The 20,671-nt window shown below is 38.7% G+C and overlaps 2 protein-coding genes across 3 annotated transcripts; one reads left to right on the top strand and one right to left on the bottom strand.

Moving 5' to 3' along the window:
- Positions 1–7,015: 7,015 nt before the first annotated feature.
- Positions 7,016–12,045, top strand: c1galt1c1 (C1GALT1-specific chaperone 1). 2 transcript variants are annotated; one of them, XM_041796893.1, is made up of 2 exons: positions 7,016–7,168; positions 10,409–12,045. In XM_041796893.1, the coding sequence occupies exon 2, from the start codon at positions 10,423–10,425 to the stop codon at positions 11,374–11,376; it is 954 nt and encodes a 317-aa protein (XP_041652827.1). In that variant the 5' UTR covers positions 7,016–7,168; positions 10,409–10,422; the 3' UTR covers positions 11,377–12,045. The 2 variants fall into 2 exon arrangements, with proteins under 2 accessions (XP_041652827.1, XP_041652828.1); XM_041796894.1 differs by having other exon boundaries at positions 7,017–7,126.
- Positions 12,046–16,141: 4,096 nt separating this feature from the next.
- Positions 16,142–19,408, bottom strand: mcts1 (MCTS1 re-initiation and release factor). The gene is made up of 6 exons (XM_041797738.1): positions 19,212–19,408; positions 17,044–17,196; positions 16,867–16,964; positions 16,651–16,784; positions 16,495–16,562; positions 16,142–16,408 (listed from the first exon to the last, which is right to left on the bottom strand). The coding sequence occupies exons 1-6, from the start codon at positions 19,220–19,222 to the stop codon at positions 16,327–16,329; spliced, it is 546 nt and encodes a 181-aa protein (XP_041653672.1). The 5' UTR covers positions 19,223–19,408; the 3' UTR covers positions 16,142–16,326.
- Between the last annotated feature and the right edge of the window lie 1,263 nt (positions 19,409–20,671).

The following is a 20,671-nucleotide window of genomic DNA, read 5'->3' as shown; positions in this document are numbered from 1 at the left end:
AGGAAGTCCTCCTTCAGAAGACCTCAGAGGAGATGTCTGCGCTGAGGAAGGCTGCTTTGGACAAGGAGGAAACCTCCAAGACCGAGTTGGAGGACCTTAAGGGACTGCTCATGGAGGAGAGGGGCAAGATAACCTTTCTCCTTCAAGACCAAGAGAAGTCAGAGAGCATCCGTGCAAGAGAGGTAGAGGAGCTGAAAGCACAGATCAGCCTTCTCACCTCCCAAAACACCGTGCTTTCTGACCAGCTGAGGGAGAAAGACTGCTGCGTGCCTCCAGAAAAACAGAGCAGCGAGGAGGACGGAGATGAGCTGATGTCCATGGAGGTGACCACTAATAGTGCTGTGGCAGAAACTCCTGGAACTCCTACAGAAACAGCTCAGTCAGAACCTGAGGAGGTCCAGGAGGCCGCAGCATCTACAGACGGGTTTCCAGAGCCAGCAACTGAGGAGGAAGAGGGGGCCACGGTCTGTAATGATGGGCCTCCAGCACCTGAGGAGGAAGAGGAGGCCTCAGCGTCTGAAGACGGGCCTACAGAGTCAGCACCCAGGCAGATGTCCTGGTTTAAACGATTCCGACACTTCCTGGGGCTGAGAAAACCTGAGTGGATGAAGAAGAGGAAAACAGCTTCTTCCACCACCCAGTCCCCTCCTCCAAACCTCTAACACCCCCAGACAATAAACCTTCACAGCTGGTGTTCTGATTTACAGTAGTAAGTTAAAATATCGGCTGTGCTTCGGTTTATTTAATTAAGAAAAAGGAAAAAATGAAAATAAAAACAATGAAAAGAATTCTGGCATAAAGTTGGACCGTCTGACCAGCTGAGGGAGAAAGACAGCTGCGTGCCTCCAGAAAGAAAGAGCAGCGAGGAGGACTGAGATGAACTGACGTCCAAGGAGGTGACCAACACAGCCTCTAAAGATGGGCCTCAGGAACCTAAGGAGGAAGAGGGGGCCATGGCATCTAAATATGGGCCTCCAGAACCTGAGGAGGAGGAGGGGGCCACGGTCTCTAATGATGGGCCTCCAGAACCTGAGGAGGAGTAGGGGGCTACACCATCTGAAGATGGGCCTCCAGAACCTCAGGAGGAAGAGGGGGCCACACCATCTGAAGACGGGGGCTACAGACTCAGCACCCAAGCAGATGTCCTGGTTTAAAGGATTCCGACACTTCCTGGGGCTGAGAAAACCTGAGTGGATGAAGAAGAAGAAAACAGCTTCTTCTGCCACCCAGTCCCCTCCTCCAAACCTCTAACACCCCCAAACAATAAACCTTCACAGCCGGTGTTCTGATTTACTGTAGTAAGTCAAAATATCAGCTGTGCTTCGGTTTATTTGATAACAAAATAAAAGAAATAAAAATAAAAACAATGAAAAGAATTCTGGCATAAAGTTGAGCCTTCTTGTTTTCAGCTGTAGAGAGAAATGTCTAGAAACCTGCTGTCAAAAGTGTCTTGGCAGTTTATAATAGTCTTTCTTGATCTGTGATTATTTTAGAGTTTGTTACCAAACTGGTCCCAAGTCCACCAAAGGGGACCTGAACATCTACAAAACTATTTTAAAAAATGGGTCAGGGTCAGGATTTGTCATTGGAGAAACCAGTGGGTCCTGAGGATCGAGAACCACTGCTCTAGAGAGCGACACCTGTTTGAGCCAAAGAGCCAAACTGGTGTCAGAGTTCTTTATTCCCCAAACATCTGCCAAGACTGACAGAGGAATAACAGCCCCATTCATGGGGCATCATGAATCTGAAGTCTTTCTGTCTGTCAGCCTGTGAGCTGCAGCAGCAGGATGTGGTTTCAGGTGGAATATGTGAAGAAAACAACAGCGATGGAAGTTCAGCCATGCTGAAAAATGGCATTTTCAATACAACTAGAACAGTCATCTCAGAAAAAAAATAAACACTTTATTGCTTGGATTACAATTGTTGTAGAGATTTCTGTTTATTTTTATAGTTTTAACATTCAAAGAATAATGTACTTACACATTGATCCCTACACTCAAATTTAAAAATAAGTTAATAATAATTTATCTTATGTAGTTTATCAGCTTTATATCATCCATAAAAAATAGTGATGGGTCGTTCATGAACGAGCCAGATCAAAGAGCCGTCTCTTTTAGGTGACTGATAAGAGCCGTTTTATATTTTTATAACTATTATTAGTAGTAGTTTTATTGTTTGTATTATCATTTGTATATAGATTGTGTGTCTGTGTGTTATTTGATTGATAGCAGGGATGATCTTTTATCCTCTACCACAGGCGCACCATGCGACTCATGTTTGATGGTGTAGCATAACTGTTTTCTCTCAGTTGTGTCATACATCCCAGCCAGTGAGCAGGTTTCATCTGACCCACAAGGTGATTAAGGGAGACTGTAGATTTTGAAACATGACATATTTTCACCAATTTTAAAAAATTGAGCATAGTTGGGGTAAAATACCTGCTCAAATATCACTCATATGTTAAAAAAATTGCTAAAATTGGCAGGTCAAATGGCTCTTTTTGCTGAGCCTAGCCAAATGAGCCGGATCACTAAAAAGAGCTGAAATTCTCATCATTAGTAAAAAAAAAAAAGTGTAGTTCCTTGCATTGGACCCTAAGGGGCATCATTCATATATTTCTCTATATATTTTATTTATATTTTGTTTTGAGTTAACTTAGTAAGAGCATTTCAGCGTTAACGGGAAAACAAAAGAAAAGATCCAAGATCCTGTAAAGAGGTCTGTGACTCTGTGAGACTCTCTGTCAAACTGAAAGGTCAGTAATGCTCTTCAGGAAATGGAGGTTGTTAGAGGTGATTTATGGTTTTGTGACTGTGTCACTGCTGAAAACAACAACGTTTGATGCATTTGGCGGCTGAGCAGTCAAGACCTTTTTGTGTCCTGGTGGATTAACACTTTGATAAAATCACACCATCTCAGTGGAGCCAGCTGGCAGTCAGGGTTTTCGATTCAGCCGAAGAGGAAACTCTGACCAACTTGTTGATGGAGATTGTGCAGACATCCTGAAGCATGCCATCCTGATTTTTAAGAAGTGTCTGGCCATGTCCAGGCCTGACAAACCTGCAGCTCTAGAGAACATTTGCATCAAGTCCCACCTTGGAGAAATCCTCTCAGAGAGCTTTGCGGGTGCTCTGCAAGTCCCTCACCAAAAATGTGAGAGTGCAGGAAAACTGACGGAGCTGGCGGATCTCAAAGTTGCCATGAGGGTTAAATATCTTCTCTCTGTGGTCACCAACAGCCAAGTTTGGCCAGAAGATCCCACTGTTCATGTGACTACTGGTTTCATGCCCAACATGACGACTCTACGAATCATCTTAAGTCATACAACTCAATGTTTGCAAGGACTCTTAAGTCGGATGGACTTTAAGGGTCTTGGATCATGTGACCCATCCCACAGCATCAGGTAAAAGATCTCTGTTGGATCTGTGATAGAATCTGTTCACAATGTCCTACAGAAATGGTTTGATCAGACCAAAATGATCTGGACATCTCTAGTGATGTTCACTGTGCAGCATCTAAAATCGTATGTCAAATTCTTATTGATTTGGAGGGCGCTGACCTCAAAAATGAAGCAGATGGTTATGACAGGAGTAGCCCTGCCAAACCTATTGTAAATATGGGCGAATACTTGACACACTGAGAGACCACCTGTCCTCAGTCCACACAACTCAACAGGACGCTGCCACCAAGGCAAAAATTCACAAAGAAGAACCCCAAAAAGTCGTCAAGGACAGCTTTGAGAACATGATGAAGACCTGAAGAACATCTTCAAGAACCAAGACTCACACTTTGTGATGAGTCTTCAATAGGTTTTCAAATCCTCCAAGCAGCTGAGGCAGAAGAAAGTTCACTTTCTGATGATAAGATCCAGATGTTTTCAATGGATCTGATGGATAAACTTTATATTTATTAGACTTCCTGTCAAAATCATCAGCTTCCTGTTGCTCCAATGTGTGCACATAAAACAATGAGAACAGCTACAACATGTAGCATTAGTTCATTAAAATGTGTTCTGCAAGAAACCTGGCTGATACAAACATCATATTGTGTACAGATGTCTGTGTAGAATCTCCTTTATCTGGGTTATGGTAATCCTACGATGGAGTATTAGGGCCACACAAAGAGGAAAAAAAAAAAAGGTTTTTTTTTGTTTTTTTTTTGACATCACGAGAATAAAGTCATAATATTACGAGAAAAAATTAATAATATCATGAGAAAAAAGTCATAATATTACGAGAATAAAGTCGTAATATTACGAGAAAAAAAAATAATATTATGAGAATAAAGTCGTAATATTAAGAGAATAAAATATTACAAGAAAGAAAGTCTGCCAGGGCGCCGCCTCGATTAAAATGAGCAATGTTGAGCATCTTGTGAAGCTATACTTTATTATCAGTTTCACAAATAAGGAAATACTTCATCTTTTGGCACATCAGCATCAAATTATTATCAGAATCAGGACAATACTCCGTCGTAGTTCAGCGGCGCGGAAGACTGTCTTTCTTGTAATATTTTATTCTCGTAATATTACGACTTTTTTCTCGTAATATTTTGACTTTGTTCTTGTGATATTACAACTTTTTTCACGTAAAATTACAACTTTTTTTCCTCGTAATATTATGAGTTTTTTCTTGTAATATTGCAACTTTATTCTCGTAATATTATGACTTTATTCTCGTAATGTCAAAAAAAAAATGTTTTCTTTAACTTTTTTCTCTTCGTGTGGCCCTAATACTCTGTTGTATAATCCAAAGCTTCATCCAACTGGAAGTAAGCTTGTAAAGCAGATAGTCCAGATTTCATTGTCATCAGGCAAATCTGTCTTGCAAAGCTCCAATCTGAAACAACTGTGCCAGGTCTGAGAATGGACCTGACCAATCACAGTCATTTGAGGAGGGGGAGGGGATAGGTATGGGCGGGGTATAGCTGTACTGTAAGCTGATATACACAATGACCGCTGCTGGTGTAGTGACAAGCTTGGATGCAGCTACAGTATCATGGCAGTTTTATCAGAACTGGACCACTTTTCTTTATTAAATAAAGGACAAATGTTTTTGGACCTCTGAATGGCCTGTAATGATAGACAGACAGAACGCCTTTGTAATGGTAAAATGTTATTTTTCTATCTTATATACTCTTTATCCAACCCTTTGTACAAGATAGTGGTCACAGCTTTACTTACACCACGTCTGTTATTACAAGCAGAGAACTTTCTCAATGTCCTTGTGCTGTCTCTAAGCAGTCATACTGATGTAGTGATAGGCATGTGATAAAACCCTTGGCCTCTTCCCAGAGCGCCGAACTTCTCTGCAGACTGTCACACTGTATGAATTGCTCCTTCATGTAAGAAATAAATACACCAATGACAACTTTGGAATCTTTATTCTACTGGCAAAAAGAAATTGCCATGATCATTCATATGGGAAGTTTCCCTTATGAACATGATATATATTCATGCAATGGATATATGAAACTGACCACCTGGTGTGTCAGGTTACTGGACTCGGTTTAGACTTGGAAACTAGGATTACACTTAACCTAGTCAATTTAAATCTTTGGATTAAGCTTTGAATCATCAGCTCTTGTGTACATAAAGAATCATGTAAGTATTGTAAATAGCTGAGGTGGAACTTTGTTTATCTTTTCAGTGTACTTTAAGTTGGCTTGGTTCATCGGGTTTAAAGCTCTGACTGTGAAAACATTTGATCTGGCTTCTCCAGGTGTTCAGAATGAGTCATAGCATTGTATATCATGAAGGTTCAAAATGAAAGGGAATGGGTCCTGTGTCGACTACCATAATGACACACATGTTTTGACTGAAGGAATAGGAAACACTTTATGGCATTTCAGGGCTTAAAAAGGTTAAATACATTTAAATTGGCTATCAATTAACCTTATAGCACAGCTTTGAATCAAACCAGCAGGTATACAGTATAGTCAGTCTTTGCTATGAGCCAGGTTCTCTACTGATTGATCCAACTGGATGCCTTCCTCCAAAGGGACACATTAATTGTGGTAGACTGGTCACTCCTGGGAGTTCACGACTGTTTTCTCCATTTGTGGATAATGGCTCTCAGTGTGGTTTGTTGTAGTCTCAAAGCCTAGAAATGGCCTTTTTTTACTCATCAGGCAGTAATATGCACTTTTCCAAACAATCTAAGGAAATACAAGTTTAAATGTAATATGAGGTAGATCTGTCTTTTTAAAGGCATCATTTGCAGCAAATATATATTTTTTGTGAATATTATTTTTTCTCAAAATTTCCTCATTATTGTTCAATGTCAGAAAAGCTGTGGTATATCTTTTGTAAAATAACATAACATGGGTAGAGTAGGAATTTACTGCAAAAGTTTTCAGTTGGCACTAGTCCTTTAAAAAGGAACGTAACGTGCAAAATGTAGGGATCCAGACATAGATGCATTTATGAAAACACAGAAAATAGGAATATTTATTTAAAGGTTTAAAGCACTTCTTATACTATACAAGAATAACAGTTCCATGTTGTGATCAGGGGGGCAATTTGTTAATCTAACAAAGATTAATTTTGGCATTTTTCAACCATAACACTAAGCAGCAACATGCTTTTACCATCCTGAAAAGTTTGAGGAAACATTTGGGGCTTAAGCCCTTTAATCCACCCCCTAGCTCCGCCCATGGACCAGACACATTTAATCAAATATAGTGCTGAATATGAGAGTCCGAGTGGAATTGCCAACCAGAAACTGATTTTGAGGGGCATTTTGAGATAAATATAAAGGCTCAATATACATAAATAACAATGAAAGCTGATAAAGATAAATGTTATTAACTGTAAAATCTTAATAATTTTGATATACTTTACATTACTAGATTTTTTTAAAACTTCCGTTTTTTTCTCAACATCAACAGCGATACAAAAACGCTTACTCGGTCAACTTGAGTCAATAATGCGTTTCTTGCCATGGTAAAGAAATGACAGCGGCTATGAAAGTATCCGGACGTGGCCTCCGCCAAGTCACGTGGTGTAGTAACGCGGAAGTTAAAGATTGGGTCGAGCTCTGAGTCGAAACATGCAGCTAGCTGGTTTTTAATTAACAGTTTATATGTTCCAACTCACCAGACCGGAGAGGTGGGGACTGAAATACAGGTAGAAACTGGAGAAGCAACTGTCACGGCAGCACAAACCTTGGTACAGTAAAATATATGGTTTATTTTTGTGTTTTACTCGAGTTAGCTTCGGACTGTAACGAAGGGCAGGTGACGCCAGTGCTAACGGTATTTATCAGAAGTTTCATCGACTTTACTCGCCGTTTTCATGTTTGGGATTATTGAATCGACTACCCGTCGATGTGACAGCATTTGTAAATAGATTTTCGCTGTTTTAAGTCACAAAGCTCGGTCAGACACAGTTGTAGAGGTCGTTAACATAGTCCCAACTGTGGTTCATGTATCTGAATACTTAAAGTCGAATCATGAAAAAGTAAAAGGCTTTTAATTCATTAAATTATAGCGACATGACCCAGCAGCTGCTGTATTTCACAAAGACACCTTGGTCGTGAAATTTCTAAGGATAGAAAGTTAATCAGACTGACATTTAATATTTAATGACATACGCGATGAATAAGTAATGTTGTCTGTGGTTGTAAATAACATAAGGGACTATTTACTATACTGTACTTACTATTAGCTGGTTTATGTAGTTTGATGTCTATTTTAGATCGATGGAATAAAGCTGTTTATTCTGAAATAGCAGGAAAATAAAAAGTCATATTTAGAAGCAAGCCTCTCTATATGCAAATTGCGGAAACAGTACTTATTTTTAAATTATCCGTAACTTGTTGCAGACATCCTCCAGCGGAAAAGCCTCTAACCAGTGTTGATTTTGGCTGCTGTTTTTAATTTCAGTCTTAGTCTTTAGATGAAATGTCTTTTAGTTGTAGTCACATTTTAGTCTTTTCTACCCTTTTTAGGTTTAGTCTAGTTTTAGTTTACAAAATTCAGAACATTTTAGTCTAGTTTTAGTCCATAAAAGTCCTCACATTTTAGTTGTTACTTTTAGCCAAATCATTTATTCTCCTACCTTAATCTGGTACCAAGTCATGTTAGTGTGTTCACCCTGGGGTCCCTGCTTTCTACAGAGGCAGAATAGCTACTATAATATATAATAATATATTTTGAATTCTAACAAAAACTACAGAACATTTTAGTCTAGTTTTAGTCATCTTGATGAAAACTAAACTTACTTTTTGTCGGTTTTAGTCATCACAGATCTATTTTTGTTGGTCTAGTTTTTGTCATGGACAAAAAAGCTGTCGACGAACATGTTTAGTCATAGTTTTAGTCGACAAAATTAACACTGCCTCTAACCCAGCATAATCTGGTTCAGTTCTAAATTTTCAATACCAAAGCACAATAAAGCATACATTCAAATCTTCTGTGAATGCAGACTGTTCTGAATCAATAAAAAATAAACACACAAATATTCTTCACGTCCTAGTTCACCCATAGTAAACTGTATTGCTCATTTTTGCACCAGGAATAGTTGTCTCTCTGTAGTTGTTATTCTGAGCAGTGTTAGGGAAGGTAAAATCAGCATTGTCACTACCTGGAGCTTGTACGTAGGAGCCTGGGTCTGTTGAAGGTTGCATTGCTGTTACGCTGTGTGGGCCGTGTGGTAAGGTAGGTAATAGGGGTGGGAATCACTAGTAGCCCCACAATACGATATTATAACCATACTTGGGCTATGATTCGATATTATTGCATTTTTAAACATTTTGCAATGCAGTGAGTATTGTGATACCATATATTGTGATCTATGACATTTTTTCAGCTGTTTAGCTGATTTAGCATTAGTCTAATATGCTGTATTGATTTTTTCTACCACCCTTAGTAGGTGAGATAATGACGTCTCAGTGTTGGCATGGAGGGGGAGTTGTTGTAGGATTAACTGGAGGAAATACTGAGGCAGGAGGGTTCTCACTTGACAACCCTGTCAAGTGCTGGTTTTTCAGTCTGTGCATTTGACTTGTGAAGGCAAATAGTGTTTGGTTAGAGATAGGGCTGGGAAATTCATCAAATTATAGATTAAATCGCAATATTACACACTGCAATTTTCAAATTGCAGGAGTTGCAATACTTCTTGGTCTGAAACGTATGCCAAAATACTAGTTTAATAAATGTTTTACAGCAGAGATGCTACTCAACACATCATCATAAACACTTTGAAAAAAATCCTGCTTTCCCTCTTTTGTATGTTTGGCTAATTAAAAATAAGAGACCATATATTTTTCCCATCAATACAATGGTGATCCAAAATGATCACTATTGTTTAGTCTTTGTTAAATCTACCAAATATTGTGTTTATTACAAAATGCAATGATTTATTTCTTGTATGTTTAGTCGTTTAATACACATGATGAGGAACTTAAAAAATAATTTCACTTTATAATGCATTCGCAATATTGGGGAAAAATATCGCAATTAGATTATTTCCCCAAATCGTTCAGCTCTAGTTAGGGATTTCTTCACTGATACTTACAAGTATCTTGTGTTTTTAACCCTTTACCTACTGAGTTTAAAATGGCAATTTGGACATATTTTGTTATTATGGCTGTAAGTCTGAAAGCTTTGGTCCCTTTTTTCCCAGGAGTACTTGAACTTGACTTTTCAACGTCTGGTTAATAATTATTGCACATTATATGGAATTGTCAGCAGTTTAAAAGAAGAACAATACAAAACTGGTGTTTTGCTATGAATGCCCACGTCACATGGTTGTGAGTACCGTAATGAGCCATATATGTGTGCATGCCCACAATTCTCAGCTTTCCAACACCGTTGGAATTTTTCTGATCGGACAAACTTTGACGGAGTTACAGTAATAATACTACGAATATATTAAACAGCGCTGGCGCTATGGCAGTAGGTAAAGGGTTGAATGATCTTAATGACAGGGTTAAGAGCAGTGTGCTTTGCAGAAATTCCTGCAATTTGCTTGAAATAGTTCAAAAACTCATTTTCTACAGTGTCAAAATAAAACTGGTTCTAGCTCAGACTAAAACTTGATCCCTTAGAATGCACTTAAATGTTTAAGGAATGCTGATGACAACTCCAGGTCAGATATGGCTGCTGACAACCTTTGGGTTGCAGGATAATTATCTCTACCTGCCATGCCACAGTCACCAACTGTTAGACTGCAGGGCTATTTCTAGAAAACAAATTGGATTGACTTGTACAAACAGCTCAGATGATTGTCTGCTATTTTACATACAAACTTTAATCAGTTGACGTTTTTTCCTTTGCAGCTTGAATTGTTGAATTTTCCTGCGCGCAGGATGGGGACAGAAATTGAGGATTATTTACTAATCAAAGATTTGCCCATATGTTGATCAAACATCTCAGTCTCATAGTTCATTTTCCCTCTCCTCTCCAGTGCCTGATGCCAAGATGTTGTCCGACAGCGGCTCTTTCTTAAAGGGAATGCTCATTGGAGGCATCTTCTGCTTGGTTGTGTCCCTCCTGGGTAATTTCAGCCCCAGCACAGTGTCTGTTCCAGAGGACCACCACCATCATCACGTCAAGGCTGCGAGCAAAGATGAGCTGACACGACTCTCCGACAGTTACATTCACGAGCTCAGCAATCAAGTCAAGGTTTATTGCATCATCATGGTACATCCCAAAATCCTTGTTTACTGGGCTACAGCGATGGAAACCTGGAGCAAACATTGTGACAAGTCCGTGTTTTACACCTCTGAGTCATCCAAGGCGCTTGAGGCAGTAGACTTGAATGAGAAAGACGATTGGGCGAGGTTACGTAAAGCTCTGAAACACGCGTTTGAGAACGCCGGAGACCTGCGCTGGTTCTTCGTGGCACAACCCACCACATTTGCAATCATTGAGAACCTGAAATACCTGCTGCTCACGAAGGATTCCAACCAGCCTTTTTACCTGGGCAATGCTATGAAGTCAGGAGAGCTGGAGTACGTGGCTTATGATAGTGGCATTGCTCTGAGTTATGAAGCACTGAGAAGGCTGGTGGAGATATTCAAGGATGAGGACAAATGTCCGGAGAGAGGGCGAGCGCTGTGGAAGCTGAGTGAGGACAAGCAGCTGGCCGTGTGTCTGAAATTTACAGGTGTTTTTGCAGAGAATGGAGAAGATGCACATGGAAAGGGTGTGTTCAACAGCAAGAGTGTTGAGACACTGATAAAAGACAGCATGAACAACAACCCCAATAACGTAGTGGAGGGTTGCTGCTCCGACATGGCAGTCACATTCAACGGGATGTCTCCGGGTCAGATGCAGGTCATGATGTTTGGAGTTTACAGACTTCGACCTTATGGCCATAAATTCCTAGACTCTCTCATTTTTTTCCCTCCTGAGGGTTCAATTAATGACTAAAGACTCATTCCTTTTGGCTGGATGCGGCTTTGTGAAGGTTTTGCTTCCATGAAGGCAATCTAAATTTTAGGGAGATAGTTTTCTTATGCTGTTAGTGAAAAAAGACTGGATGGGAAAAAAACTTTTATGTATATTTGTACCTTATTTGCACAGGGCACGATCAGCACCGCGTTCATTTATGGCAGAGGTACAGATGCCATTTGGGATAAAAGAAGATAGGACATATATCTGATGTGTCTATGAGGAGTGATCTGGAAATTTTAGTTAATTTAATGTATCTTCAATGTTTGTCTTTATGTGATCTTAAAGCTATGTTGGTTATTAGGTGATACTATTTTAAGGAAATGATTATGTTTCTGAAATTTTATTTAAATATTTTAGGTGCTTGGACCACTTAACCCCATCATGAAAAACTTATTTTATCAGTACAAATATAGAATTTTATTGCCCGTGGTTTTATGTGAAGTCATTGGTCCTGAGAGCTAAATAGAATAAACATACCTCAACATTATTAAAATGTTAGATATTGTTCTCTCAACACGTTTAAAAACGTTTTTTCAGTGTCTTGTATTCACTGACATTTTAAAAAACAGGATGAATGTCCAAGTAAGAAGATGAACCATTTTAAAAGTGACTTTGGATAATGAATAAAATTAATTTTTGATTAAACTTGCCGTGTTTTGTGTTATTGAATGACAAAGATGATTGAGGAAGAGGGAGTGGGCATCACGTGTGTGGATCACGGTGGGAAATCGGCACCCACCTCTAGCCGATTGCTGCTGGGTTTTTTTGTTTTTTTTTAGCAGTGTCAGGTGAGTTTGCTTAACCTACCAGCCACTGAGTCAGGTAAATAAAAGTAATAACACAGAGTGATTTTGTGTCGGTAAACAGCTGAGCTGAATCTGACTTTATCAGCAGAGCCAAGCAGACCTACCCGCCCACTGACCAAAGAGCCCTAACTGGAGTTAACATTACTGCCAGAAATGTATAGTTTGGTTAATTTTGGGGTGCCCTGTGAAGAAAATGGCACATCTATTCTCTTTCTGACCTTGTCCTGGTTCTAAAAAAAAAAAAACAGCTGTCTTTAAGCATGGGACATGTGGAAATACCAATATTATATGTGACAACTAAACACTCATACTTTCCACCCTAACCTTTATGATTGTGATAACTCACCAAACATATCAACTTTATTACTATAGCACTTGTAAAGCAAAGGGTTTACTAAGTGCTTTGACATGTGCAGAAGCAAACAGGAACAAAATAAAAGCTCAGAACAAATTGGTTCTCTTGCCTCTCAACTGAGGTTTGGGTGCAGTTAGTTGATACATTTCCCTTTATTAAACAGCATATAGCTTAAATACTTTAAGCCTCAACCATTCAACCATACCTCATTACCTTGTGCTGGTCATTAAAATAACGTAACAGGTTAAACATGGGAGTGGCTGGAAGGTTTCTGAATACACCATTTTTTTGTGGTGGTGAGTAAATACGGTAAGTCTACTTCCTACACTGGTGCAGATAGCTTTTCAGGTGTGAGGCATACAGAGGTCATTTCTGCTGAGGGAAAATATTTTGATTGTTTAAAGCAGAGGTTCTCAACTGGTGGGTTGCAGATGTGTGCCTGGGAAAAAAAAATGCACAGAATTGTCTATTACATGGGGCACGCCGGTGGTCGGGTGGACAAAATATTGTCACCTTAATATTGTCAAATTCCAAATATTGGTGGTTGGGTCCTGTTTCATTGTTTTGTTACACCTTTTGTACTGTTAGGCCCAAGCTCTATTATTTTTTATTAAATATATCTGATTGACCGAAAAAATCTCCTAAATTTGGGTAGCAATTCTCCTTGGGAAGTTGATGGTGGGTCCCATGACCCAACCAGTTGAGAACCACTGGTTTAAAGAGTACTGTAAGATGTTGTGAAACTGTGCCCACTTGGGGTATCGAAAGCAATATTTACTCCGTAGGAAAAACTAAATGGCAGAGGAGATTCCTGCACACCAATTCATATGGGAAGAAGGCCTCAAAAAGTTCACAGGCTGAGATAAATGCTGAAGTAGTCTCTTTTATTAAGCCACAGGTGACTAAACAAAGATTGCAAAAAAGGTAGATAAAAAACAGCTGTAGTCTATCACTAGTGCTTCTGATGTCAGTGTTTTACAGGGCAGATACTGACAAAGTCAAATATACCTGGCCAGGTGTGATCAGTCAGCCAGCTGGTGTTGCTTGTCCGGAATGCACAATATTATTGCTATGATACTGGTGCTGAAAGATTGTGTGGAGGTTTAAATTTTCATACAGATTTTTAATGTCCGACAAAAACTAAATTACATTTTAGTCTAGGTTTAGTCATCTTGACGAAAAACTAAACTTACTTTTTGTCAGTTTTAGTCATCACAGACCAACCTTGGACAGTCTTTGTCTAATTTGTAATGAAAAAAAGGCTCTCGACATTGTCGACAACATTTTAAGTCATAGTTTTAGTTGATGAAATTAACACTGTTTGCATGAAACCGAGAATTTGAACAAACTGGGATCAGAGTGCATCATAGTTCTTTTGTTATTATAGAACAGAAAAAGAGAATAGAGGCAAACTAATGATTTTGACTACTAGAACTAAATTAGTGAGATAAAGTATTCTGTCTTCTTTTCAAGCCTTTTGATACAAAAGGCTTGAAACGTTGCATTCCATTATTTGCTCATCAGGCGACTGCAAAATTTCAGGGTTTTAACAAGACATATTTGGTAGAGTGCTAAAGAAAACTGGACTCACTTTCCACTTTTGCTAAATCACACAGCTCACAAAGTCTGTTTTCTATGGGAATATTTTTGAATCGGCCAATCTTAATCGCCAGGGGAAGAATATTAGATCTCAACTGTGCAACATAACTGTGCACATAAGCCATAACTTTGTCCATTTTTGCTCTAATACACCTTTTTTACCTAGTCCACTTCACTACTTTATATATTTATGTCCTGTTTGAATCTCTCTCTCAATCTACAACCAGTCTGGGCTCTCAGCTTTTTTTACTGTAATTGTACAGCTTGGTTAATATATTTAAATGTCATTACTGTCAATAACTGAGAACAATATTTAAAATCATCCATCTATACTGTATATAAATGTAGTTTAAAAATGTATCGTTTCTTACATATACATGTACACTTATAATTATGATTTTTTTTTTGTTTTGTTTTGTTAGACTTCTGCTCTTGCTTGTTGTGATGCTGTTGCTCTAGGTGCCTTGAATTGCCCCCTGGGGACAAATATATTTTTGAATTTGAATTGAATTTTAATGTATACAGTACTGTGCAGAAGTTTTAGGCATGTAAAGCACTAATGGTTCTTCACAGGTCCTGATGTTCCACAACCCGGGCTGAGGAGAGGAGGGAGTGGCGGCCAGAGTCAGTGTCGACACATTTTACATGTTTGTGTGTTGCTCAGCAGCCAAGGTCGAGCTTAACAGCATTTTTTTTTGTCCAGGCCTTTGCACCGCTGGTAATACACCCAGCAACCACCAACAGTTTCCAGGTGCTTAGAACATAAACACGACAACCAGGGGGTTGTGGCAACCCTCCTACCTGCCCTAACAGTACCCTAGGCTATTTTTAAGCACCACATCTACCCATAACTATGCCCTAAAGCTGTGTTTTTTGTTTTCATCAGATTATTTTCCCATGCCCTTGGTAATTGGTAATGTACAAAGACATCCAGAGCATGACCTGGGTTGTGTCAATCCTCCTTCCTGCCTAATGGGGCCCTCAGGTGGGTGTACATGCCTTACTTCAGCCTCAAATTTTGGCCCAAACATGCCTAAAACTTCTGCGCAACACTGTATGTCTCCAGAATCTTCCAGAGGACATCTCTACGAGTCTAACGCCTTCTGGAAGTTAACATAGGCTGCAAGCAACCCTCCACTGAATTTCTGAAAGTGCTCAGAAATTCAGTGGAGGGTGAGGATGTGAAGTGCCAGGATGCGGTCCACTGTAGATCTCTTGGGTGTAAAGTGTGACTGTTGAGGCCGCTGGTGTTGGAGCAGTGGATCACAGACTGTACAGACAGGTATAAAAAAAATTATGATACATGCTGATACATGCAGGGCAACAAAAATGGCTACACAAATCATGGAAGTATTTCGTTGAGGCCTTAAACAGTTTTTAGGAGAAAGACCCATCTGCTCTCACACTTAAGTTTGTCTGCCTTTGGCTTGGATTAACCATGTCAATGCTGCAGAACGGCACCAATCTGGCCCATTTCAATTGGTGTACAAGTATCTCCCCTGCCATCTTTAAGTGTTTTGGTGGACATGATGAGGAACAAAATAAGCCAATCACACGTGGTGGGGATATTTGCATCAGTGTTGTACGTTACTGAAAACTAGACAACTAATTCCAGCTTCTGTGAAAGGCTGTTAAAACAGGGGGCCTTTTCTCATTAACACCTGTCAATCAGGTTCTGTTTACCTACATAAATCAGGCTTTGTTGAACCTGATTACCATGACAGCAAGGCTTATCTAGCAAAACAAAAAGCAGAAAAACTGGTAGATCAGTAAGACATTCTTGTCTGCTTTTTTCCGTTTAAGTTTTCCAAATATGTTCATGTATTGTAAGAAAAACCGGACCAGCTACATTGTTGCTCCTGAGCCTTAAGTACAACCCTTTTAACCATTTCAGTCATGTTTGGAGTTCAATTCCAAAATAAATGTAAAAATTTGGGCATCTTTAACTGGATCAAAATCAAAAAGGCGACTGAAAATCAGCTTTTAAGCAAGATGTGTTTTATTTTTGCTTTGTGGGGGTTGATTCAAAGCCATCAAATCACACAGCTAAGTTCAAAGGTGTAAACATTTGACTGGCAGCCCAAGCCGTGATGTGGAGAGCTCCAAACTGTATGGATGAATAGGGTTGTGTGCAGCGTGAAGAAGGGGGCATTGTAGGTGATGATATCATTTATACGTCTTCATGTGCCACAGTCCATCGTTCAGATAGTGAACGTTCTCAATACCAATTCCCTTGTTGACTTTCTCTCTGTTCACATAAGAAAGAAAAAAGATCAAGCATCAAAACAGTAGACATTTTCTGTCATCAGGAAATAGAGACAAGAAAAATCTTACATGTTTTCTGCAGACATCTTCATGACGCCAACGCAAAGTGCATGTTGTTTGCCCTCTGCCATTATGGCCTGCAGCCACATGTTAAAGATAAACTCGTAGGTATCAGATTTACAAAATAGGAAGATGACTTTTTACTGTTGGCGTGTGAAAGGATACAACTACTGTGTCAGAATCAGCTGGGTAGAGTTTAGCACCTGGTGATGTCAGCCCTGGGCACATGATGTTGGCTCCACTTAGGACAAACTTAATGGCTCCTTTGTCTACTTGTTGGTGTGGAAGAATAAAAGGATCTATGAAAAAAGAGAGGGACTTATTGTTAGTTTAAGAACATTAAAACTCAACCATAGAGCAGACTGTAAAAGAGAATCTTACATTTATGCAGCAGTCTAAGGGTTGGGTAAAATGGTCCTTCTCTCTGTCTAAAGAAGAGCAGTTCTCCATTCACTGTCAGGATTTCAATGTGTTCATGGCTGCCAGAAGAGCAAAAGAAAATGTTAGAGAAAATCAACTATTCTGAAAACAATACATTTATACATATGACAGTCATACCATCTGACTATTTTGACAGGGTCCTTTTTTGGCATTATGTGGTTGAGCCATGGCTCGATGTCAGGAAACTGCTCAATCAGCTGATTTTTGATGCCTTTGATCACTGACGTCTTCAGCTGGATACAGTTGGACACATTTTCCTTCTCATCAAATCTGAAACAAAAAAAGAAAAATTCTTTAAAGATACACTGTTTCTGTAGCATGAAAATGTTTGGAACTTTTTGTTGTACTTTTTAATTTCTAGGTGTATAATTGGGCCTAAGTATATCATAACCACAAATTTATACAGACTGAAGGACTCTCAGAACTCCATTATTCTGCTGCTGGTTAATCCTAGTCATAGGTATTCTCTTTGTCTGTTAATTATTTTTGTTTGGTCTTGTTTTATTCATTTCTGAAAGTGGCAAATGGACACAAAGTCGTATTCCTAATACAGATTTGATGTTAAGGAAATACCTGCTGTTGAGGTTTAAATCTATGGGAAAGTCATACAGCAGGGGTGTACAAACTATGGCCCAGGGGCCAAATGCAGCCCGCAGCCCATTTTTGATTGGCCCGCAGCAAATTCCAGAGATAAAATGGAATATGGCCCACATTAAAACATGAATCTTGTACTTAACTGTGTAGAACTTGTTTTAAGCACAAGGCAGTGCTACCATGCTAAATCTGTAAACAAACATTTCGACAAGCAGATATCTTGATTACTGACATCCTGATGGATTATCACAGCAAATGGCAGCAACAGCTATCTTTCCCGAGGCAGAGCCAGTGGTCGCCAGGGCTAAACGGGGCCCCCTGAAATCTGATTGGCTCCCCAAAATCCTGAAAATGGCTGTCTATTTGCCCTGTCAGCCATTAACTAGCCATTTAGGCATACTGAGTCGCTAAGCATGTATTAACTTACATTGGATTAGTCTTACCAACTTTAAAATCCTCATGGCGAGGAATATGAAAGTGGCCCCATCATCCTAATATATTTCTGTAAGTGGCCCACTGTAGAAAAAGTTTGGACATCCTTGTCGTACAGTCTTTAAATCTTCTCAAAAAGTGTTTAATTTAAAGTTTACTTTAAGTACATAGTTTTACAGTAAAATATCATCTTTCCTTATTGGCAAGAACAAGTAAAGTCACACCTCTATCATACAGCAAAATGAATAACAAAAACTGACAGTGATAATTAAATTCATAGTTAAATTTAACACTTTAGAAATTTTCCTTGTCGGCCCACACAACACAGTTAAACCACACTTTTCAAGTGTTAAACATTTTACAGTATGACAGAGCGGCAGTATTGAAAATCTGTGGTGAGGTGGGTCTCCACTGGCAGAGCAAAGCAGATAAGCAACCTCATGTTAAGGAAATGCATACTGATGAAGAATCACAGAAGAGTCACAGGCAGGAACTAACTCAGTGGGTAACTTCACTGAAGAGTTTACTCAAGTTTTTACTGTGTATAACAGCTGATTCTGGTTGTGATGTGGAATCATTCTCAATGTGCTCCTGCTTAGTACCCCAATAAAAGTACTGTTACTCTGGTTGAAGCTTACTTTAATTGAAGTAAAAGTACTGATTTCAAAATGTACTAAAAAGTACAAGAAAAAAAACTACTCAATTACAGCAATTTGAGTGAATGCTTTTAGTTACTTTCCACCCCTGCATACCATAACATTGTACAGTCCTTATTGTTTCCACTGAAAGTAATGACTAAAATGCAGGACTAAAACTGAACTAAAATGTTTCTGTAACTAAAATTACAGTAAAGCTCAGAAGGGTGAAAATGACTTAAACTAGAAGGCATTTTTATCTAAAGACTAAATATAAAATAGTTGCCAAAATTAACGCTGCAACCGAAAATATGGTTGGAAAAACTAGAATGTAATCAAAAGTACAGAACTGATAAAAACTCAGAAGACTGCTTTATTTCTTTGAGGACCGTATTGACTCTGCAAGTAAGTAAGACGTATTGATATTTGAGCATGCAGCTAACTGAAAAAACCATTGACAAGTCAAGCGGACGATCAATTATCACTTCATAGGACTTTAACTAAAAACAATAGCTACGTTGTTATTTGCATGAGTACTCCTCTAACCAATTAGCTCATAAACTAGCTTTAGCTCCTTAGCTGTGTTAAGCTAACATGACAAGATGGAAGTAAGCAAACACGTACTTCTTAAACATCCTTGTTGGGTTCCGTTACCGCGTAAATCTATCTGTACGGCACTTGTACTCGCACACAATACTCAAAAAATAGTTTTAGTAAATACAGTACATCAATGATGCACTATGCATTTGTCATATAAAGCTAATACAATCCACGCCTGTTCCACAGTGGAGGGCCAGTCAGAGGATGATTACTTCACTTTACGACGGTTGTTCATGTTCTACGGCAGACCGGGACGTATTCGATTATGAACAAGTGTTCATCCTCTTTTGCTACCTAAGGAAAGTCCTTAACTGAGACTACTCCCATAAGAGCCCCATTAAAAAAAAAATCCACAGATTTTTGCAGGAAGCTAAATAAACATGTCTGTCAAATGTCTTGTTTTATTAAAGCTCTATTGAACAATAAAGTGTAAACAAACAGACGAGTGCTCATATAGTGTCATGAAAATCTATGAATAATCAAAAGACAGTTTAAAAAAAAAGGGGGGGGGGGGGGTCCAGTCATGATTAAGAGTCTCACAGAAGATATCAACTGTTCTGTTACCTTTTTACCGTCATTTTCATACTTTCTAATAATTGCCCATAATGTATTTGATAAAGTCTTATTGTTGGGACTTATATTTGGGCTGTCAAAAAAACATAAAGAATTAATAGTGATTAATCTCAGGATTTCCATAGTAAATCATGATTGATCGCATCCTTTTAATTGCATTTCTAAAATTCCACTAATTTGCATTTAAAACTGTTCCTGTGTCATTTTTGGATTTCTCCCCTATCTTATACTAAGGGTAGACTTCCATTTATTAATACAGACCTGCTTTTACATCATCATTACAATAAAAATTTTAAAATGATCTTAGACACATAAGAAGGAACTGTTTTGGACTAAAAGGGAAATACAGAAACAGTAAAACTGTAAAAAAAAAAAAAAAAATGAAAACACATGGTTTAGATGACTTCTGACTTGTCCACTGAGCTGTCTGTGAGTTTCTACAGTCAAATGAGACATTAAGGAGCGGGGTGGATTTATTTTTGCATCACTGCAGCTGCAGGGAGACACTGACATGGCTTAACTGAAATGGAAAGGGACAATGAATCATGTAATTCATCACAATGAAAAAAAAAAGCACTAACTGTAAACCTTAATTAATGTGATTAATCTTGACTCCCCTAATTTTTATGCTATCTTATTTTCTCTATTTTAATCGACATTTATGATCTGTATTGCAATGTCTGCAGCATTTATGACTTAGCACTTGTGGTTACCTTTTGGATTTTTTTTTACAATGGTTGTGTGGTTTGTTCTTGTGGTGAGATGTCATATATGCCCATTTTTAAATTAATGGTTGTCATAATTACACCCTTTTCTCTATATTTCATGCCCATTTTGCCAAATATAACCACATTTCACAATGTTTCACCAATTATTGCCACTTTCAACCCAGTTTTTCCACTTTCCACCTA

Source organism: Cheilinus undulatus, linkage group 10, assembly GCF_018320785.1.
Source record: "Cheilinus undulatus linkage group 10, ASM1832078v1, whole genome shotgun sequence".
Taxonomy (NCBI): domain Eukaryota; kingdom Metazoa; phylum Chordata; class Actinopteri; order Labriformes; family Labridae; genus Cheilinus; species Cheilinus undulatus.
This window is presented reverse-complemented; position numbering and strand designations above follow the sequence as displayed.

Coding starts and splice junctions, on each gene's coding strand:
- c1galt1c1 (XM_041796893.1), top strand. CDS start 10,423: ATGTTGTCCGACAGCGGCTCTTTCTTAAAGGGAATGCTCATTGGAGGC.
- mcts1 (XM_041797738.1), bottom strand. Junction 16,563..16,650: donor CTGATTCTGACACAGTAGTT/GTATCCTTTCAC, acceptor ATGTGGCTGCAG/GCCATAATGGCAGAGGGCAA. Junction 16,409..16,494: donor AAGATGTCTGCAGAAAACAT/GTAAGATTTTTC, acceptor TTATGTGAACAG/AGAGAAAGTCAACAAGGGAA.